The sequence below is a fragment of the Pimephales promelas genome, chromosome 13 (genome assembly GCF_988280905.1).
Source record: "Pimephales promelas chromosome 13, fPimPro1.hap1.1, whole genome shotgun sequence".
Taxonomy (NCBI): Eukaryota; Metazoa; Chordata; class Actinopteri; order Cypriniformes; family Leuciscidae; genus Pimephales; species Pimephales promelas.
This window is the reverse complement of record NC_142781.1, coordinates 33,456,095-33,479,635: the sequence shown is the minus strand read 5'-3', so window position 1 is coordinate 33,479,635 and position 23,541 is coordinate 33,456,095. Positions and strand designations below refer to the sequence as shown.

The 23,541-nt window shown below is 34.8% G+C and overlaps 2 protein-coding genes across 4 annotated transcripts in view; one reads left to right on the top strand and one right to left on the bottom strand.

Annotated features, from left to right (window-relative positions):
- Positions 1–2,746: 2,746 nt before the first annotated feature.
- Positions 2,747–22,077, bottom strand: ints9 (integrator complex subunit 9). The gene is made up of 17 exons (XM_039690201.2): positions 21,939–22,077; positions 21,670–21,797; positions 20,528–20,588; positions 20,374–20,436; positions 20,124–20,263; positions 18,981–19,067; positions 18,775–18,895; positions 17,334–17,468; positions 17,045–17,156; positions 16,409–16,589; positions 15,274–15,334; positions 15,022–15,193; positions 12,812–12,936; positions 12,398–12,565; positions 7,515–7,613; positions 6,112–6,249; positions 2,747–3,148 (listed from the first exon to the last, which is right to left on the bottom strand). The coding sequence occupies exons 1-17, from the start codon at positions 21,945–21,947 to the stop codon at positions 2,972–2,974; spliced, it is 1,977 nt and encodes a 658-aa protein (XP_039546135.1). The 5' UTR covers positions 21,948–22,077; the 3' UTR covers positions 2,747–2,971.
- Positions 22,078–22,927: 850 nt separating this feature from the next.
- Positions 22,928–23,541, top strand: part of kif13bb (kinesin family member 13Bb) — a 41,482-nt gene continuing 40,868 nt past the window's right edge. For 2 of the 3 annotated variants that reach the window (XM_039690197.2, XM_039690196.2), the window contains exons 1-2: positions 22,929–23,208; positions 23,298–23,410. The gene's annotated coding sequence lies outside the window, so the exon portion shown is untranslated. Of the gene's footprint in view, positions 23,209–23,297; positions 23,411–23,541 lie in introns of all 3 variants that reach the window. The other variant, XM_039690198.2, reaches the window with a different exon arrangement.

The window sequence follows — 23,541 nt, the reverse complement described above, 5'->3', positions numbered from 1 at the left end:
CAAACATCAGTATTCACTATAGACCCAATCAGTTGGTTCATCACACGTCATTTTTGCAATATTTTTTTTAATTAACTATATTTATTCAGGCATGGGACGAGGAAATTGCAATCTGGATTTATGGACTACGTTTGATTGTTTATCAGCGTGCAATTTAAACCCGCTAGGCCAGGGCTCTCATGGTAAAATTGGTAAAATACATCTATCTATCTATCTATCTATCTATCTATCTATCTATCTATCTATCTATCTATCTATCTATCTATCTATCTATCTATCTATCTATCTATCTATCTATCTATCTATCTATCTGTCTGTCTGTCTGTCTGTCTGTCTGTCTGTCTGTCTGTCTGTCTGTCTGTCTGTCTGTCTGTCTATATCCATTCATCCATCCATCCATCCATCCATCTCTCTATCTATCTGTCTGTCTATCCATTTATATCCACCTACCTGTCTATCCACCTGTTGATCGATCTATCTATCTACCTATCTATCTATCTATCTATCTATCTATCTATCTATCTATCTATCTATCTATCTATCTATCTATCTATCTATATATCTATCCATCCATTCCATCCATCTCTCTATCTATCTGTCTGTCTATCCATTTATATCCACCTACCTGTCTATCCACCTGTCTATCCACCTGTCTATCTATCTATCTATCTATCTATCTGTCTGTCTGTCTATCCACCTGTCTATCTATCTATCTATCTATCTATCTATCTATCTATCTATCTATCTATCTATCTATCTATCTATCTGTCTCTGTCTATCCATTTATCAACCCACCTGTCCATCCATCCATCCATCCATCTCTCTGTCTATCCATTTATCCACCTACCTGTCTATCCACCTGTCTGTCTGTCTGTCTATCTATCTATCTATCGCTATCTATCTATCGCTATCTATCTATCGCTATCTATCTATCGCTATCTATCTATCTATCTATCTATCTATCTATCTATCTATCTATCTATCTATCTATCTATCTATCTATCTATCTATCTATCTATCTATCTATCTATCTATCTATCTATCTATCTATCTATCTATCTATCTATCTATAATTACACCATGGCATTATATGGTATGTGTCCAAATGTTATTGTTTTTGAAGAATGATGATACTGTCGACTACCAGATGAAATATTTAGAGTTTGTTAAAATCAAGTATGAGCAATAGCAATAATTCATTCCACACAAACACTGACAAAGGAATACTGCAATAACTACGAGATTTGTGTGCTGACATGGGGTTTCCCTGTGTGTGTGTGTGTGTGTTACAGCACTCATGAGAGACGCACATATATCAATGCAGAGAGAGATAGATTGTGTTATTAAACTCCTCTCACTCGAAACGCCCAGAGCCAGCGAGTGTTTGTCTGATTCAATTATACATTTAAAACACACTGGGTTGAGATTCATATTCTCATACTGTTTAGTGTGACCCCCAAATGTGTTTGAACACTGAAGCCAGTTATAAATGTCTGGATGTTATTGCATCACTGAAACTGTCTTTAGGACCTTGAACCGTTTGGTTCCCATTGAAGTCAATTATATGGAGAAAAATCCTGGAATGTTTTCATCAAAAACCTTAATTTCTTTTCGACCGAAGAAAGAATGACGTGGACATCTTGGATGACATGGGGGTGAGTCAATGGGCTATATGCACGCATAAGTTCCGCATTTGACGTAAGGATGCTCGTCCATTTCCGGTTGTGTAGATTAAAGCGGAGGAAAACCGGAGAAAACGGGATTATGGCAGAGTCTTCAATATTTACTGTCCTCCTGTCTTTGAAACGAAACATACATGCGTTTAGATGTGATTTTATATATAGTTATGTTTATTTAATATAATTTTAAAAAGAAGCGTAAACACAACGAGGGGTGTCTGTTTCATCTGTTTTTGTGACTAACGTTTCATTAGTATAACCATTGAGTATAAAATTCAATATAAATTCTCGGTATTGCATTGGACTCTACGATCGGCGGAAGTTATCGAGCATCCTTAATCCTTCACCGGAAATAACGCCGTGCATAGAGCCCATTATCAGCAAGTGTTTTTTAAAGTGAACTACTCCTTTAAAGAGCATTTTATTTTCTACATGAATGCATCCAAAGTTACTTCCCTTGCATTCAAAGTAGTATTATTTCATGCATTTCCTAGGAATCAAACCCATGACCTTAGCATGATCCTTAGTAACTCACGACAATACAGTTGTTGTTGTACGATCACTAGGATCCATTTCTCAGTGCTGTGGGTCATTGATCATTTTTTTTTTGGGATAAAAAACATTCAGTGATGAAATCTTTCACATCACATGAGTTATTTTGTCACTCAAACACCACCAAACCTCTATGAATCTACAGGCCAGTTAACGCATGCTTTCAAAACCCACACAAAACTGAACCGCAAACATTTCTATATTGAAATATATTCAAAACTATTAGATCTGAACACCTACACAAGTGTTAGTTTTTCAGTTTCATTACATCTACAAAAGTGGGAAACTTGGGCATAATTGTGATCTCTGAGCTGAGTGAGTGGAGGTGGGGCTCATTTGCATATCCATAGAACCGCGAATACTAAATGAGGCAAGGGTGTCGAGTTACATTCTGTGCAGTCTCCAGTAAGTACCAGTCGCATAACTGAAAGTGACATTAAAGCGAGTTTTTTTTGAATATGTGTGCAAGTAAATCACAAGAGAATTGAATTTTTGGATGACTTTTAAACAGGCTCAAGGAAATATAGAAAAAAAAAGTTTTATTTCAACGTTATTTTACAATGATACAAAACACACAGACAAAAGTCTCCATCCAAACGTTATGAAACCTGTAATATCTGTCTACGCCATTGCAGTAGTTTTGGACCCTGTTTCGTGGCTCTGGATGTGCAGATGAATTACAGCCTCTTTATTGACAGGTCAAGTCATTAAGGAGCCAGATATCGACGAGAGGTCAGAGGTCATAGTTTCTGCAGGAAGCGCAGCACCAGGTCTCTCAGCGCGGTGCGTAGCGGCTCGTTGTTGTCACAGATGATGTGTGTGCCGTCTTCCTCCAGCTGGATGAGCACATCTTCAGCCTGCAGGTGGAGAATGTGTCCGTCTGCCGTCTCCTCCACCTTCACCTCCATGATGCCGTTCTGCAGGAGACAGTTATGCTGTAGGTATCATCATTTTATCAAACATTTACTGTTGCAGAACATCCTGACGTCACAAACTACCTAACCAATGAGATCAACGTGTGATCGAGTGAGTGAGTGGAGGCGGGGCTCATTTGCATATCCATAGAACCGCGAATATTAAATGACAAAAGAGTGTCGAGTTACATTCTGTGCAGTCTCCAGTAAGTACCAGTGTTGTCGTTAACTGATGCAAAAAGTTCAAAATATGCAATATCATTAAATATCCAGACTCTGCTGAGAGCGACGTCAAGATGAATATATTAATATATTGAGCTGCGCGCTTTCCTCTCAATAACAAAATACATCAGTTCAGAAAGCATCTGATCATATTGATATGGATATGTTTGCGCTGATTAATATAGCACTACAATATAAGCAGCTTTACATCACTAAACATGAAAAAATGTGTCAGTTTCTCGTTCAATTACAATTACAACTCCATTCTCTAGCATAAAGCAGCACTTCTGAAGTGTGTTTCTTGTTTTTACTCGCGCCTGACCTCGATGGACTAATCAGAAGAGAATGCGAGAGGAAGGCGGAGCCTCAGAGCCACACCCACTCATGACATCATCGCTACTGACCAATGGTAGTTAGATTAATTCGTTTGGTCCGAAATGACGTCACGTGAGTTTGTCTTTCGATTTCGACTTGAAGTATATATATATTAAAACTATTACAAATCATTTTCAGTAACTGACAAAAATATAAAAAAATAAAAAAATATATATATTAAATGAAAAACAAACTTTAAAAAAAAAAAAAAGCGAAAATGTAAAAAATAAATAAATAAGTGCAAGTGTTAAAATGACTAAACGTAAGCTGAAATAAAATCCAAATAGAAAAATATGGGAAAAAATAATACGGTAAAATGACAAGCGCATGACAAGATTACTAAAACAAAACAAAAAAAAACAAAACATGAAAAATGAATATATAAAAAAAGCACATTCAAAATATTAAATATTATTTGATAAATGACATATTACATTTCTGCAGAGACTAGAAGCGATGTTAATGACTCCAGTTCATCTAGGGATTGATTTGGTTTAATTGGCTCGTTCCCGTTTATCCGAGAGGTTTGATCCTTCAAAAGGTCTCAGCTTAATGTTTAATAGGGGAGACCTGGGACACTTTCCGCTGTGATAACAGCTGTGGTCAAACCAACCGGCTCTCAGCGGCCCATTTAGCAGCGTCATCATCCTGCGGTTCCTGAGAGCCGACCCCACAACTCTTGTGTGTGTGTGTGTGTGTGTGTGAGAGAGAGAATGGAGATTATGAGCTCTCACTGCTACTCTCACTTAGACCAGAATGCATTACTGTCCAACCAGAACTTTTTACATTTTGTTGAAACGTGATTGCTAAGGTGTTTTGAGTTACCAATATGTTGTCCTGTGGTTTCAAGGCCAATGCCATGTCATTTTGCTGGTTGCTAGGTGGTTGCTAGGGTGTTCAGACTACAGCAATTTACATGCAAAAAACAGATGCATCAAAAATAGGCATAATAAGTAAATAGAGATCAATGTTGACATTGTTAACTATTGAAACTAATTTTACCTTTGCTGTAAAAAAGCTGAATTCAAATAAAATATTAGGTGCAAAAACTTGGCAACTAAAAAAATAGTTGTATATTGAAGTACTAGAATTACTGTTATTATTGATCTCACTTTCATACGTGTTATAGCTGTTATTATTGATGTTTAATATATTTATTATTGATGTTTTTATTTGTTCTTTATACTCAAATGCACCTTTGTTTTTTTTACCATAATTATAAATAAAATATAGGTATTAGATTAGATGGAAAAAACATGGCAAATTATAAAATATAATAAAATATGTGCGAAATAGAAATACTATATTAAGAACATATTTTAATTTTTTTTTTAATTAAAAATTGACAAAAGCAAATAACTATACTATTAAAACCTACACTAAAAACTGTAATATGAATAAATACTATAATGTATAATACTAAAATACTAAGCAATAATAAAATAACACAGAAATATATATATATACATATATTTGAAATCGCTGGTGTTTCTGACGTCACAAACGACCTTGTAACCAATCAGATCAACGTGTGATCGTCAACCAGTGGATCTCTGAGCTCAGTGAGTGAGTGGAGGCGGGGCTCATTTGCATATTCATAGAACCGCGAATACTAAATTAGGCAAGGGTGTCGAGTTACATTCAAGATATTTTAAGGCATGAAGGAAAAAAACGTTTTTTTTTTATATTAAACTTATATTAAAATTAATATTTTGGTGATCAAAGATGAGTTTTAAGTGATACAATTATAAACTACAGAGGGACTTTAAAAATGCTAAAATAAAAGCCTCACTTAACGAAATAGGGCCAGTTTGAAGAATTAAACTACAGTGGACCAAAAAGTATAGGACAATATCTTCATACATGCAGTAAAAATCCCTTTGATTGTTGCAAAACTGCCACACAAGAAGTTGATTGTGAGTATCAGAAGCCATAAAACAGTTCTCCTGCAGCTCAGAGTCACCTTGAGGAGGAAGTCACCTTCCCTCAGAATCATTAGAGAAATTCATTTCCTTTCCAGATTAATTAGCCTCTAATCGATGTTCCGGCGCTGCCAAAATCTGCCGTTTGGGATCCAAGCAAATGAGGATGCTAATGCTAATGCCTCTGGTTCTCACAGGACGGGTGGATATCTCTCACTTCATCCTGTTTTTGATTTAGATCCTGAACACGGTGTTTCCTGCTCTGAGACGTCTCTTCAGGGCCAGATCTTTGTGTCAGTGGGTTGAATTACCACAGTCAGGTGTGCGCTTCTCTTTCTACCGCCTTGGGACATCACTCTCACACACACACACAGTCTTGTCCCGGCTTGACTTCACTCCTGAGGCTGGAGTTGACTGGTTAGTGTACAGAGTGTGTGTGTGTCGTACCTTGTGCAGTGTGGCCAGGAACGGCTCGAGAGGAACCGCCCCGCTGAGCAGAGGTTTCGGGTTCAGGACCTCTGGCGGTTCCTCCATCACCCTCTTCCTCTTCTTACTGGGCGGCACTGGAGCGGGTTTGGGCACCGGCTACAACACACACACACACACACATGTGCAAATAAGAGCTTAATATCAATTCTTAGGCCTGAAACATACAGGTATTAAATGCAAATGCTTCTAGTGTGTTTTACTTTAAAGGGCCATGTTCTTCTACACAACATTTATTTTTCTCTCTCACGTCCACTTATTGTGTTTGTTAGATGCTGAATAGTAAATAGGCCGTGAGATGGGTGAAAACGAACAAAAAGCTTCAAAACTAAAAAAAACTAAATATATAAATAAATAAATTAGTATTTTTATTTTAACATACTTCATTTTCTCTCTTTGATGTGAGCAAAAAACAAATATATATATATATATATTAGGGCTGTGAAACGATTAATCGCATCCAAAATAAAAGTTTGTGTTTACATAATATATGTGTGTGTAGTGTGTATAATTATTTTGTATGTATAAATACACACATATCATATGCATGTATATATTTAAGAAAAATGTGTTATTAATATATCAAATATTTATATTTATGTATAATATTAATTAAATATAAAGTATATACATGCAAATATTTTTTTTAAATATATACATGCATGTGTGTGTATTTCTATGTACAAAATAATTATACACACTACACACACATATATTATGTAAGCACAAACTTTTATTTTGGATGCGATTAATCGTTTCACAGCCCTAATATATACACACACAGTCACACACACATATATATGGAAAAGAATAAAGAAAAGTTCATCTGAGTATCATAAATTAGCCTACTAAGAAAAAATATTAAAAATGGTTTTATTACCTTTGTGTGTGATATTGATATTGTTAAAAACCTATATATTTGATATTGTTAAAATTATATCTTATATAATTAATAAATAAACAAATAAATAAATAATTTGAAATAGCTTTTTTGTATTTTAAATTGAGTAAATGTACCTTTGTTTTTTGTTTTGTTTTTTATTATCATCAAGTAAAACGTTGAGAAAATGGCATATAGATTTTCTCCTTAAGCCCTTTATGTGCTGATGATTGTGATTTCATGAAGAACGAGTTGTTTTGTGTTTTAGTTTCCAGTGACCAGGAAAGGGAGTTTTGCATTGTGAACGTGAGAAAGGCCCATGTGTTCATGATGGATGACTAAACTGTAATTTACGAACCATGTGATTGGTTATAAAATGGGTTAAAAATACTTCAGACGATGTTCAGAGCAACTGAGGTAAATTCATGCATGACACGAGTGATTATGCGCATGTTGACACACACACACACACACACACACTGACCTGCAGAACGTGCTTGTTGTCCTTGGACTGCAGAACCGCAGACACTGTAGCGACAGAGATGCCGGGTTTAATCTCAGAGGGAACCAGAGATTTGGCGAGCTGGAGGAAAGAGACTGAGATACTGAAAAAGATATCGACTGACAGGTTTTTATTACTCATACTATTTTTTTTTTTACTATTTTTAAGCATACAAATAATCAATTTTCAGTTCAACTATCAGTTATAATAACCCAGAAATATCTGTTGGCACTTTACTTAAAGCCTTTGCATTATAAAAGTACTTTAATGCATTAATTATGCCTTTTAATGAACCTTATAACACATCATATGGTCTCATGAATAATTGTAACCCCAGTTTTATAACACTAATTTATTCTTCGTTACACCTTTAGAAAGTATAATGCATTAAAACACATGAAGGTTATTATAGTTTTGCTTTTAAAGGGCATATTGCAGGTTAGAGGACCCAACGAGTCAATGCATAGAAAAACAATGTAGGAACTAGATTTTCTTTAAAATATACGTATAAACACGCCACAGAAGCTTCTGCAGTCGTTTTTGTGAGAAAATTTTACTTCCGCGTCTGAAAATGGGCGTGGCGGGCGTGACGCAATGAGCGGGAGAGCGGTCGATTCACACAACAGGAAAACAATGGATCGCATGACATTTCAGACGCTGAGGAAATACTCGTATGACGGATCAAGCCATAAAGTTATGAGCCTGCTATGCTAAAGAGATCAGGGACAGGCCAGGATAATGTCAGACAGAATGGTCAGAGAAAAATTGAGCTGTGGTGTGAGGAGAACCAGTGGAGAACAGGACAGGTGCCTTTTAGGTGAGAGACGTGCTTATAGTACACGTTCGCTAACATACACTGTGCTCACAATACTGTACAGATTCTATAACAGGCCAGCAGACATTAGTATGTTTAGGGTAGATTTATATACTATTAAATGTATAAAAACTTTACTTTAGTATATTTCTATACTAAAAGCATAGGCTATACTCGGGTAAATTTTTAATACATATTTTTCACCTTGGTTATAACATAAACAGAACATTAAAGGTTTGAGTATTTAAACAACCAATTTTGTTTTTCAATTACAAGTTTTATTTAGGGCATGACATGACTAGTTACCTATATAACACTATTTGATGCCATTGGTAGTATACCACGATCAATATTCTTGCTTCGGCATACCATGTTGAACTCCATCATATTGCCGGGATGCTAATCATTTGATCTGTGAACGCTACACACGACCGCGTTTCCCGAGCCGATGCAGAAGAGAAATCCCGTCTCTTCACCTGCTCAACCCGCACCAGGAACGAAAGATAGGCTATATAGCACCGTCCCTTTTATTGTAATGGAAACTTGTGGACTCAATCTTGAAGTCCTGACAGGCTGGAGTTTTTGCAATCTCCACAAACACAATAATTTACCATGACGATGATAAATTAAAATGCAAAAACTAACGATAGCACACTGACTGACGAGCGCTCTCACTGAACACTAGCCTGCTCTCACTGAGCCGAGGCTGCGGCTCCCTGCTATGACGTCAAATGACGCGACGTTGAAAAAAAAGCCGTTTTTACTAGCAGTCCAAGAAACGCTCACTTTATCTTCTAAATTAGTGTCCTTATGTTGTTTTAAAACATTTTAAATCCTGCATTAACTTTTCATATGGTATTTTCATACAAGGTTATCTATAAATTTCGATTTTTTTTTTACCTGCAATATGCTCTTTAATATTATTTTCAAACTTCATATACATTTCAGTTTAGTTTTAGTTAGTTTCATTAATGGTTTTGTTAATTGTAGTTTCGTTTTTATTTTGAGAACGCATTTCTATTTACTTTTCATAATATCTCGAAATATCTATTTTATTTCAGTTTCATAAAATGTTTTTTGACCAATAGTTTTAGTTTCAGTTTTCATTTACGAAAAACAAAAAACAAAAAAAACAAGCAACTTTAGATACATTATATCCTACATTATGAAAACCTTTATAATGCAATATACATAAAGTCTTTGAGTTAAGTGTTACCAAATATTTTTTGTTTAATTAATTAATGAAATATTAATATTTCAGGAAAACTTGCTTTGGCAATTTTGAAAATTACTAACTAAAATAAAACTAAACCTGAAATAAAAATAAAAAACACTATATATTTAAATATGTGCTATTTGTTTTTAATGACATTACAAGGTCGATCAAAATATTTTTTTAAATATGAGGGAAAAACCAAATGTTATGACAAATAAAACAACTACATATATGCTTACAAAATCTTTAAAGTCAAGAAAATCAAGTTATTTATGTTGTTTATATATGTTTTTAATATGCTTTAAGTGAAACCACGTGTAAATTTATTACTCTTTTAAGTATTAAAACTGCAGTGAACCAAAGACAGTCTCAAAAACACGGTTTGAAATTGCTGGTGTTTCTGACGTCACAAACGACCTTGTAACCAATCAGATCAACGTGTGATCGGGAGTGAGTGAGTGGAGGTGGGGCTCATTTGCATATTCATAGAACCGCGAATACTAAATGAGGCAAGGGTGTCGAGTTACATAAGGGATTAAAAACTTTTAAATATGTCATTTTGGTGATCAGAAATGAGTTTAAAGGGATACAATTACTGACTACAGGGCAACTTTAACACATTTTTAATAAGGGTTAAGCAGTGGTGTAGTCTACGTGATACGCAGGTATACGCCGTATACCCACTAGAAAATGTCAAGGATTTGCGTATGCCCACTAGGAAATGTCAAAGATCTCCGTATGCCCACTTTAAAAAGCGTGAGGATTCGTAACAACATCGTTTTGTGAAATACATTTCCTACGACATCAGCCCCCCTAAACGTTGGCGACAGAATTCCGTGTTCCCTAAGTAAGTTCTGTTATCAGATTCAGCGCGCGAGCAGAGAGCACGTCAAAAACAGAGGACAGGGTGTGTGTGTGTGTGTGTGTGTATGTGTGTTCGTGTTCATCTGAGCCTCATTGGTCTGTCACTGCTCGTCATATGTCAAAATATTTGAGATGACAAATCAAATCAAAGTAGGCGGGCTTTATATTCACAGACGCTGAGCGCGAATTTCAGCAGAGCTACTCGACGCTTCAGTTTACGGGCAAGTGCGAGATAAGATGTAAGTGGCTAAACTTCATATTTTACATTTTTTTAGGTCATAAATGTTAAACGAATGACAAAAAATAATAATAATAACCAGGCAAACTATTATAGTTTTTGTCTAATTTCGCCATTTTGAACTGAAATAAATAGGCCTGTAACGTGACTCATGCAATTTAATAGTTTGTTATTGCGAGGGGACAAGAAACATTAACAAAGCCGTTTTCATCATTTTAGCCACAAGAGTAATAACGAATGTGTACATATTGAGAATATAATAAAAATTTTAGCCTTTAGTACATTAAAAAAGCTCAGCCTTCGGAGGGGAAGAGAATGTACTGCCCACTGACATGGTTTTAAAGCTATTTCTTATTCTTTTTTTGGTCTTCAAACGTCTTGAAATGCACATCAGAGAAATTTAAAAAAATTTGAAGCCCCAACCTCAAATTTAGGACCTCTTTGATTATAAAGCCCTGTCTATGGCCCTGTAAGATCAATAATGAATGTGTAGCCTATATGTTTTGAATGCATTTAATAAACTTAATTACCTAGCTTTAGTAGCTTTCAGTGAATAAACGTGTCAGAGAAAAATTATTCATAGGGAAAATCCACCTATCAGTTGACCCCATGTTTACTGTCTTCACTGACTGATAAAAATGAAAAGCCTATATCAGTCAAAGCTCATCTTTAGGAGGGGAAGAGACAGGGCAAGATAAAAACAAAGAGAAAAAGAGGGTGATGCTGATGTGGAGAGAGAAATAATCAGCTGCCCAGTGCCCACTGACATGGTTTTAAAGCTGTTATCTATTTATTTATTTTTTTGGCCTTCAAAACATCCTAAAATACACATATGTAGATCAGAGAAATAAAAATTTTCTCAGGGAAACCCTGAATCCCCATGACTAACCTACCTCACATTTGGGACAACAGTGATTATAAAACCCTGCCTTTGCATGTAATGAAACTGGTTAATAGTGAGCATTAGATCCCAAACTAAAGTGTTACCTTTTTTTTTAGAACAAATCATAAGTAATGATCAAAATCCTATGACGCCCCTGCTTCATGCAACCTGTCAAAATCAACGTTTTGTATCACTTGAAGAAAATATAAAAGAAATATATTACTATTGCACAGTAGAGTATAGGCCTATTTCAAGAAGGCCTAATAATACTAATAATAGTTTATTAAAACACACCGAAGCTCAAATTTACAACAGTTTATAGAGATAAATAAATTAACTCGATGGAATTATGAAAGAAATTGCATAGTAAAATGTAATTTTTAAAATAATAATCAAATCTATTAAAACAGAATTCTAAAGGAATATCACACAAGTTTTGAAAATTTTTCGCAAATGGGTGGTGGTGGCAGCGGCGGGGGGGGGGGGGGGGGGTGCTGGTATATCACAGTATACTCACTACAAAAAAGTAGACTACACCACTGGGGTTAAGGGATCTCTACATGTCATTAGATACATATAAAATTGGATTGCTCTCTGTCCGTAGATCTAGGCTAAAACATCGAGGAGACCGAGCTATTGCGATAACAGGCCCTAAAATCTGGAATATGCTTCCGGCCTTTTTAAATCAAAGCTTAAAACATATTTCCTTAATGTTGGTTTTCAATTAATTATTTAGTTTTGTGTTCGATATTATATAGATTATAATCTGTTCTGTTTTTCTTTGAGTATAATGATCTGTACAGCTTTCCCCATTGTGAATAATGAAATATGACGAGTGTGTGTGTGAGACCTCAGGCAGCAGCTGAATGCGCTCGTAGCGGCGTCTGAAGGGAAGCCCCAGGACGGAGCAGCGGCGATAGGCCATGGGTGGAGGCTGCAGCTCCAGCATCAGGTCTGAGCGGTGAGCCTGAGCCGGAGGAGGCTGTGTGTACGGCTCGGGACACACCACATGAAGAGGCTGCCAACGCAAATCGTTTAGGGCTGCACAATCAATCGCAATCTCCATGTAATCGCACTTTAATCAAGTTAAAAAAATACATTTTCTGGCTTTTCTCAGTCTAGAAAGCTCCAAATTTAAAACTAATTTCACATTTCTTCTAAATCAATGACCCATTTTAAATACACATTCATCTCTCCAGAGGTGAAGTGCGCAGCCGTAAGAGCAACGTTTGAGCGTACAACATTCAGGAGGAACAGACCGTACCTGGATGTCCTTCAGGAGTTTGGACACCTGGTGGAAGTTGAGTCGCGTGTCTATAGGGCAGTAAACACACTTCATCGCCAGCGGCTGATACGGAGCCAGAGCGTCCAGGTAGGAGAAGTCCGGCTCTGAGAACGACACATCATTCAGAGGTAAGAGCGTTTAACATTAAACACCACAGCACATTCAAGAACATTTAAAAACAACCACAGTTGACCTAAGTGCTAATTAATTACAAAAAACAGACACGGTACAGAATGTCACAGCAAAACTCAACTCAAAATGAAAGCTGAGGAATACAGGTTAAGCAACGACTTAAACATTTCAGCCATTTCTATAGTTATACTGGTTTCCAGGGATACACAACTCTGACTTAAAAAAAAAATTATTAAAAAAGTTAATTTTATCTTCCTCAAACTCACACAATTGTTTCAATAAAATAATCAGTTCACACAGAAATAGTCTCACTAGGTTTATAGAGCATGCAGCAAAGGAAAGATGCCACTATGTGCATGTTTTCTATGCTACTAGTTTCAATCAAGTATATATTTGATACACCTGATGATGACATTTGAGGGAGGACTTCATCATCATCATGATCATCATCATCATCATCACCATCACATAAAACCTTCAAAATCCACATTTAGATGGAGTTTGTTTTAAACCTGTTTGCATCTGTAGATTTCTTCTAAATTCACCAATTTAGATTTCTTAATTTCAGGGGGAAAGATACGGAGGCGTATTGCATTCACTTGAAGAAAAAACTCTGTTTTTCTGAATTAATTAGTTAATTTTTTATGAGAAAAAAAAGTTTTTGCTCTGTTTTTCTGAATTAACGAGTTAATTTTTCATGGAAATTTTTTTTGCTTTGTTTTTTGGAATTAATGAGTTAATTTTTCATGAGAAAAAAAAATATTTTGCTGTTTTTCTGAATTAACGAGTTAATTTTTCATGGAAATTTTTTTTTTTGCTCTGTTTTTCTGAATTAACTCGTTAATTCAGAAAAACAGAGCAAAAACTTTTTTTCTCACGAAAAATTAACTCGTTAATTCAGAAAAACAGAGCAAAAATTTTTTTTCTCATGAAAAATTAACTCATTAATTCAGAAAAACAGAGAATTTTTTTTTCTCATAAAAAATTTACTCATTAATTCAGAAAAACAGAGCAAAAACTTTTTTCTCACGAAAAATTAACTCGTTAATTCAGAAAAACAGAGCAAAAACTTTTTTTCTCACGAAAAATTAACTCATTAATTCAGAAAAACAGAGCAAAAACTTTTTTCTCACGAAAAATTAACTCGTTAATTCAGAAAACAGAGCAAAAAAATTTTTCTCATGAAAAATTAACTCATTAATTCAGAAAAACAGAGCAAAATTTTTTTTTTCTCATGAAAAATTAACTCATTAATTCAGAAAAACAGAGAATTTTTTCTCATAAAAAATTTACTCATTAATTCAGAAAAACAGAGCAATTTTTTTTTCTCATGAAAAACAGTCATTTTTTTTCTTCAAGTGAATGCAATACACCGTAGAAAGACTCTTGATGTATGTAAGTCATTAACTTTAATAATAAGAATTTTAGGCCATAAAAAGTCATAAAAACGTCCGGATTTTCCATACAAGGTCAGAAATTACATTCAGCCACGTCTTAAATTGATATGCTCATTCATTCCTTATCGCGATATAATTTTTCTTGATAAAACGATATCAATTTCGATATCGTCAATGCTTGATATCAATATTGAGGCAAAACTCGATATCAATATCGAGTTCGATAATGTTTATGTGCCAAAAGCGGAACGAAACTCATTTGAATCGCATTGAACGCGCGTGACTGAAAATGTTCGGCTCAATGTCCAAACGTAGCGCAGCGCGAGCTCACCAGACGTGTGTACTCTGATCGGCGCTTCAGAACTCCTGACCTGATATTTACTATTCAATAAATATATTTGTTTGACAGGGAAGCTGTGCGCAAAGAGAAATATATATTATTATTTTCAAAAATGGAAAAAAAAAAAAAACACCCCAGAAAAAAGGGCAATTTCTTTCCAGGAATAAAAAGGGCAGGTGCTCACGCCCCCTTTGATGTCTATGTGTGCACGTGCCTGCTGGTTTCATCATTCTAAAAATATGTTTAAATGTGAATAAAAGGCTAAATTAAATCTGTTCATCATATAAAGCGAAAATTTGGATTAAACCGCTCGACCTCACCAGTGAATATGATGGTGTTTAGGCCGGATTTGCCCCACAGCTCCATGAAGTGCACCACATCCCCGAAGCGCAGGGACGGGTGACCCGTGAACACCACACACGGCTGCCGGAACTCGCTGCTGAAGTCTCCGTGAATACTGGGGTAATGCTTCAGTTTATTGGTCTGAATCAGCTGCAGGAAACAGAACATGAGCGTCAGTGAAGCACAGACCCGTCCGTGTCATTCCTGCGGTGTGTTCGGGAGATGTTCACCTCAGCGTGAGGAAACGGCGGCTCGGGCAGATACACCTTAGACTGCTTGTTCTGACACAACCTTCAACACACACACAGCCAGAGAAAGAGCTGTTATTGAGCAAATATCACAGCGGTCATGAAACGTTACCATGGTAACCATAGTATCTGCCAACATTGAATTTCAGTGACGTTTTCCAACAAAATCTGGAGACGATTTCCATTTGAAAATCAGGGAGTAAACATTTAATTCTAACATTTCAACATTTCATTTATTAGACAGCACCCACACAATCTAGCCAACGAACTAGAAGAATGTAAATTTGGTCATTTAATATTTGAATGTTTAAATTACTGTATTTTATTATATTATTATAGATGTCTTTAAGAAGACATAACCCAATATCTAGCAATAATAATATTATATTGTTAATTTAATATTCAATTATGGTAACACTTTACAATAAGGTTCGTTAGTTAACATTAGTTAACTACATTAGTTAATATGAACTAATAATGAATAGCACATATACAGCATTTCTTTGTTAATGTTATTTTCAACATTTACTAATACTTGATTAAAATCTTGTTAACATTAGTTAATGCACCGTGAACTAACATGAACAAACAATGAACAGCTGTATTTTCATGAGCTAACATTAACAAAGATGAACAAATGCAGTAACAAATGTATTGCTCATGGTTAGTGCATGTTAGTAAATATGTTAACTAATGAACCTTATTGTAAAGTGTTACCTCAATTGTTATACATAAATTATATTATAATTGAAATAATTTCAAATTCAATTATTAATAGATGTCTTTATTAACACAACCAAATATCTAGCAATAAACTAAAAAAGTCAATATAATTTTATTTTGTAATTGTAACATTCAATTGTATTTTATAATTATTTATATATATATATATATAAAATATTGTATATATTATATTGCAGACGTCTAATAAGACATGTTAATATATATGTTAGTCCGGAAAAATCCCGAATAATGAATATTTATCATGATCGATTAAGCAACTATAGTATTTTGGCAGAAACTAAGATTACAATAGCACTATTTTTGTGAAGTATCTCCGTTTTGTTCATTTGTATTTTAAATCTAGCCCGTTACTGGACGGCGAGTGTGATCGTACCATTCGGCAAAGATCTGTGAGAACTCCAGCGAGCTGTTGGCCACGGGCGAGATGAAGTAGAAGGGCGTGCTTCCCAGATTGGCTGAGTCCATGAACTGATACAGACACTCCAGCAGGTCGTAGATCACTCCCGACGAATAACACGGGACCAACACATTCCCACCGCCACGGATCGTCATGGCTGAGAGAGAGAGGATATAAACTATGTACTGTATATGAAATTATTAATATTATATGAAGAGTTCAGATGCAAAAGCTTCTAAGTGCCATTTGAAATTTTCTTCTAGAATGATCATTTTTATCAAACTTGTATATTTAAGTTCAGTGATTTCACTTAAATGGCAATGATAATTACCTATTAATCGCCATTTAAGTGAAATCACTGAACTTAAATATACAAGTTTGATAAAAATCATCATTAAAGAAGAAAATTTCAAATGGCATTTAGAGGCTTTTGCATCTGAACTCTTCATATATTTTATTTTAATATTATAATAATATATTTTTATCCGTTTTATCTGTATATAGTATTTTTCAAGTACCTCTTTAAAAATATGTCTGTTATCAAGGGTTTTTCAGGATATAAACTTCAGGAAGTCAAATTCAAGAACTTCAAGCACCATGTACACAACTCACACAAGTTGCTGCAGAATTCTCCCAGCATGCCGTCAGGGTTGGCGGTGGGGATCTGGGTCAGGCCGGTCAGGATGAGGACGTCACTGTTCTTCAGAGAGCCCTGTTCCATGGGCTAAACAACACAACACACGTCTCAAATCATTCAACAATGGGCTATATGCACGCATAAATTCGGCATTTGACGCAAGGATGCTCGTCCATTTCCGGTTGTGGAGATTAAAGCGGAGGAAAACGGGATTATGGCAGAGTCTTCAAAATTTACTGTGTGTGTGTGTGTGTGTGGTGTCACCTGGGGGTGTGTGGTGAGCAGAGAAGAGCCAGACACATAAGACACTTTCTCATAATGTGACTGAATGATCCAGTTTGAGCTGCCCAGAGAATATCCCGAGCTCAACGGAGTGACCTGCACCGCTCCAAACAACTCCTGAGAGACAGACAGAGTCCAGACAGAGGAGTTTACACACAGCGTCTTCACATTCAGATTCAACTTCATTGTCATTGTGCAGAGTACAAGTATAGAGCCAATGAAACACAGTTAGCATCTGAACAGAAGTGCCAACAGTAAATATATATAAATGAATAAATCTAAGCTAAGGGAAAACGCAGATATTTCCCTGCGGTTTGGCCTCTCATTTACACGAAAACCCCGTTTTTATTACAGAAAACTTTTATTTCTAAAAACTCCGGCCAAAGTGGAGATTTCTGCGTGTCAACTGGGAGAAACGGCGTTTTAGGTTCTCTCTTTTCAATTCTAAGGATTCTGATTGGCTTGCATGGCTTTATCCTTCTCCCTACACTGCCGCCCATAGGTTTGGCATAGATATGATGGCGCTCGACGGCGTATTTATGCAGGTGTGTGAACGATGTTATTATTGAAAACGGAGACGGGGAAAATATTTGTTCCTCTAAATACCCAGCTTTGTGTAAACGTGGCCTTAATATATATATCCTGATATATATATATATTTATCAGGGTTCTCAAGTTTTATCAAAAGCTTTTCTCAAAAGGAGTGAGATCACATGCCGTTAGGGGAGGAACCCTAATGGAGCCCCACCCCCAATTTTACCAATTGTTCAAACTTAACCAGCACAAATTGAAATTATACAGGACCACACCCCTAAATGCATTGAAGCAACTGCCATGTGATTGGTTGATTAGATAATTGCATTAATGATAAATTGAACAGGTGTTCCTAATAATCCTTTAGGTGAGTGTATATATATATATATATATATATATATATTTATATATATATTTGTATATTTAAGTTCAGTAATTTCACTTAAATGGCAATGATAATTACCTATTAATTGTTATTTAAGTGAAATTACTGAACTTAAATATACAAGTTTGATAAAAATCATCATTAAAGATGAAAATTTCAAATGGCATTTAGAGGCTTTTGCATCTGAACTCTTCATATATATATATATATATATATATATATATATATTAGAAGAGCAAATGTAAAGTAACACAGAAAGTCAATTTTTGAGACTGAGGTCATTAGTGCAAAATGGCATCATGAGGTAGAAAGGAAAGTGCAAAAGAGTGTAAGAGTGATTTGTAAGAGTACAGTATATGACGCTTTGTTAATGTACAATGCAGAATATATATATATATATATATTTGTTTGTTTTTTTTTTTTTAAAGAAGGTCCAGGTTGGATGTAGTGTTCATATTTGAACGAGTCTTGTGTTAGATAGGGGTGTTGGTATGAGGACCTCACCACTTTCTGGGAATATCCCACCAGCTGGACTTTACTGAGGGCAGAATTGACCTCCTGCATGCTGTAACACGTCCTCCAGCTCCAGACGTCCACCGCGTCCTTCAGAGGGCTTGGGAGAAGCCTGAAATACACACAAAACCTCAGGTAAAAATACAGCCAATGGGCGGCTCTCGGGCTGAATGAGCTTGAAATGTGGCGTTCAGTGCCTTTGAATGTCTTTGTTCTTCCAGCAGGAGGCAGTATGAGCCTTTGGGACTCTCTCCATGAACGTCACCAACTCCTCCATGAGCAACCTGACACCAAAACCAGTTACTACAGTGCAGTAAATGTGTTAAATGATTTTGAATGGAAATACATAATAAAGCATAAAAAATAGTTTCAGGACCTTTATATGAATCCTACAGAGGCGTATTGCATTCACTTGAAGAAAAAAAAAATCTACTCTGTTTTTCTGAATTAATGAGTTAATTTTTCATGAGAGATTTTTTTTTCTCTGTTTTTCTGAATTAATTTTTCATGAGAAATTTTTTTTTTGCTCTGTGTTTTTCTGAATTAACGAGTTAATTTTTCATGAGAATTTTTTTTGCTCTGTTTTTCTGAATTAATGAGTTAACTTTTCATAAGAAAAAAAGTTTTTCTCTGTTTTTCTGAATTAATGAGTTAATTTTTCATGAGAAAAAATTTTTTTGCTCTGTTTTTCTGAATTAACGAGTTAATTTTTCATGAGATTTTTTTTTGCTCTGTTTTTCTGAATTAATGAGTTAACTTTTCATGAGAAAAAAAGTTTTTCTCTGTTTTTCTGAATGAATGAGTTAATTTTTCATGAGAAATTTTTTTTTGCTCTGTTTTTCTGAATTAATGAGTTAATTTTTCGTGAGAAAAAAGTTTTTCTCTGTTTTTCTGAATTAATGAGTTAATTTTTCGTGAGAAAAAAGTTTTTGCTCTGTTTTTTCTGAATTAACTCGTTAATTCAGAAAAACAGAGCAAAAAAAAAAAAATTCCATGAAAAATTAACTCATTAATTCAGAAAAACAGAGCAAAAAAAAAAAATTCCATGAAAAATTAACTCGTTAATTCAGAAAAACAGAGCAAAAAAATTTTTTCTCATGAAAAATTAACTCATTAATTCAGAAAAACAGAGCACATTTTTTTTTCTCATGAAAAATTAACTCGTTAATTCAGAAAAACAGAGTAGATTTTTTTTTACTTCAAGTGAATGCAATACGCCTCTGTAGAATCCATTTCAAAAGAACAGAATTGTTTTTTTAGAACATTATGTCACTTATAATAAATTGAATGCATGCTTGTTGAACATTAGTGTTATTTCCAGATGTACTGGAGGAGCAGACCTGCCGATCTGTAATGTGGGTTCTGTGGCGTATACGGTCCCGGTGAAGCCCGTGTGTTCTGTGATATACGGCAGCGCCATCATGCAGTGATAGTTGGATATCAGGATCACATCTATGGTGGAGAGGTCCAGCAACTCTTTCTGGAAAACAAATCCAAACATCTCTTTAACAACAATTCTTTCTGATCCACAGACAAGAACGAAATGATGCAGAAGGGGCCGTTTCATTCGTGTGAAGAGCAGATATTTACTTCAGGGAGGCAGAATTCAGGCTGTGAGTCGACAAACACGCGTCCTGAGCATTCCTTCAACTCCTACAACACACATTCAACATACTTCTTATAACACACACTTACTGGAATTTAGAAATCCAGCACTGGGATCATATGTCAAGCAAACACTCACTTTTTCCAGGTTTATGGCTCCGTCCTTGGAAACCCATCCTGGGAGCTTAGAGAGTCTTGGACTGTAAATCATCACGATAGAATGATTTTTATCAGTATTAGTCCACTGGATATGATGCTATTTTGCTTAAATCCACAAAATATATAGTAGCTTTTTGTATAATGTAAGATTATAAGATGTATAATACGTATATTTTAGTGATATGAAGATGAAGATATTTATGCTATTTTAATTTACTAAATTGATAATAACAGGTAAATAAAACTTAAATGTGTATTTAATCCTAGCACAGTAGCACTAATAGCCAAGTAGATTAAAAAAAATGTTAATGCAATGCAAAATATAGTAAAAATAATGTATTCTATTATATGCTATTATGCATTAAACACTACCATTCACAACTTTGTAAAAGGAATACTTTTATTGAGCAAGGATGTGTTAAAATGATCAAAAGTGACAGGAAATATATTTTTAATGTTAAAAAAGATTTCTATTTCAGGTAAATGCTGTTCTTTTGAACTGTTTTCAACATTGATAATAATCATAAACGTTTCTTGAGGAGCAAATCATCATATTGGAGTGATTTCTGAAGGATCATGTGACACTGAAGACTGAGTAATGATGCTGAAAATTCAGCTTTGATTACAGGAATAAATTATATTTTAATATATATTCACATAGAAAAAAGTTATTTTAAATTGTAATAATATTTCACAATTTTTACTGTATTTTTGATCAAATAAACGCAGCCTTGGTGGGCAGAAGAGACTTTAAAAACCTCTGAACTGTAGTGTAAATACACTAATAAATCAACTTTTTAATGACCCACTAAATTAAACTGAGATGTTAAACATTAAACACAACAAGTACAGAAATACACATCTAACAAGTACCACCAACAAAATGTAAATACAATACAGTAAAAAGAATAAGCAAATACAGAAGAATAAAAACCTACAGAGCATATGCAAAATGAAAACAATATCTTGTAATATCTTTTTCAGATCAACAGTAGCCTAAATATTAACAGAATCTGTATTTAGTTATTCAAAGAGCCATTTAATCACCATATATATTCTGAGTGATGCAGGCTCTAATAATAACATAGAGATGTAGTGATGAGTGTTATTATATTGATATACCTGTGCACTAAAGGCAGTGGGAGGAAACTCAGCGCTGCTGTTGTGTCCAGTCCACAGTCCAGCATGATCGTGGTGGATTTGAACTTCAGCACATTACAGGGCAGAGTGGGATGACCTGACAGACAGTACTGAAACACACACACACATGATCATGTGCAAAACATGGACCGATTCATTTACTGCAGGTGAGACTCAATATTGCAGATTTCAAATAACCGTGATGTGGTAAATGATGGTTATGTATTAACAAATCACACTAATATACGCACCAATTTCATGTCTGATCCTCAGAAACTGAATTGAGTTTCTAACTTTGTAGTTTTCAGGTTAATATTTACGGCTGATGTCTTTTCTTCTCCTGGATGTCTGCGCGTATCATTCAGCTCATGACAGACATGCATCGCCCCCTAGCGCTGGGGAGTGACACTGCATTACGATTTTGAGTATATATTTGTAAAGTATATTTGAGAATATTATTGTAAAATATATATATATATATATATATATATATATATATATATATATATATTGAGTATATTAGCCCTAACCCATTTAAATTGAACTCCAAAATATTTTAAGGAACATCAAGGTACATGTCCAAAAGTACCTTGCATTTTTGTTGTTCATATTATATGTTTATATAAATAATATAATGGTACATGTCCAAAAGAGTACCTTGCATTTTTGTTTTTTTTATATATATATTATGTATTTATATAAATAATATCAGGGTACATGTCCAAAAGAGTTCTGTTATTTACATAATACGTATTTATATCAATATTATATATTTATACACTGTAAAAAAAAAAAAGAAAAAAAAAAGAAGTAGCTGCCTTAATGTTTTAAGTACAATCAACTTGGATACTGAAGTCATAATTTCAACTTAAATTATAAACTGACTTAGAAAAATTAGTTGAAACCTGGTTGAATCATGTATAACATGAAAAAACTGTTGAAAAAAATGCTTAACTTATTTTGATGAGATAAAGCTTAACTTACTGATCATATAATATTTTACAGTGTATAAATTATTTATATAATATATCTGCTTATAATTATAATATTATTTTATCTGATGCTAATGTGTTTTTTTTTTTACAAAGCTACTGATTCAGTCTGAAAGAAAACACCCAATAATTTACACCTGCATAGTGATACATTTTATAGAGATTAAACTGAAATGTACAGAATTATTTTTTTCTTTAAAAAAAAAAACCTTTGTTCTTGCATCGAGTTTACAACTTTCTCAGAATGTCAAGATATACGAGTTATAAAGTCATAATTGCGAGATATAAACAAACTTCCACAGTCCATTTGCAGTAAAATGTAATAAAACCGAAGAATTATAGGCTAATTTAGACCCACCATATCTGACCAATCAGAAACAAGTCCTTGCCGACAGGCCCCGCCCCTTTGAGCACTTCGTGTGAGTGACGCATCCGCTCTACCTGCTCGCTCGGTTCACGGTCCGTCAGTCCCGTATGTGCGTGATTCACCTGCTCAAACGCTCCCGAAGATCCGCTGAAGTTCAGCACGGTAAGATGGCGAGGGACCAGGAAATGAAACAGTGGGATTTATCGCTGTTTTCCCTCGAATAAACCCTTGACCTGATGTTTGTTTCGTAGGTTTGTCTAGAAGTGTTGTATTATGAGTATGTGCTGCTCCTTTAATCTGTAACACTTCCACACGACCACTGCTGGAATGACATAACGAGCAGACACACACTCTCCACAAACAGGTAAAACCCAGCCTTTACCAGGACTTATAATTGAAAACAAACAATGTCTAAAAGTTTAATTTGTATTATTCAGAGCTGTATGACAAATACATTTTATAATTTGTAATATTAAGTATGAGGACACATCTTTT

Coding starts and splice junctions, on each gene's coding strand:
- ints9 (XM_039690201.2), bottom strand. Junction 19,068..20,123: donor CCCACATTACAGATCGGCAG/GTCTGCTCCTCC, acceptor TTTTGGTGTCAG/GTTGCTCATGGAGGAGTTGG. Junction 17,469..18,774: donor TGGGATATTCCCAGAAAGTG/GTGAGGTCCTCA, acceptor TCTGTCTCTCAG/GAGTTGTTTGGAGCGGTGCA.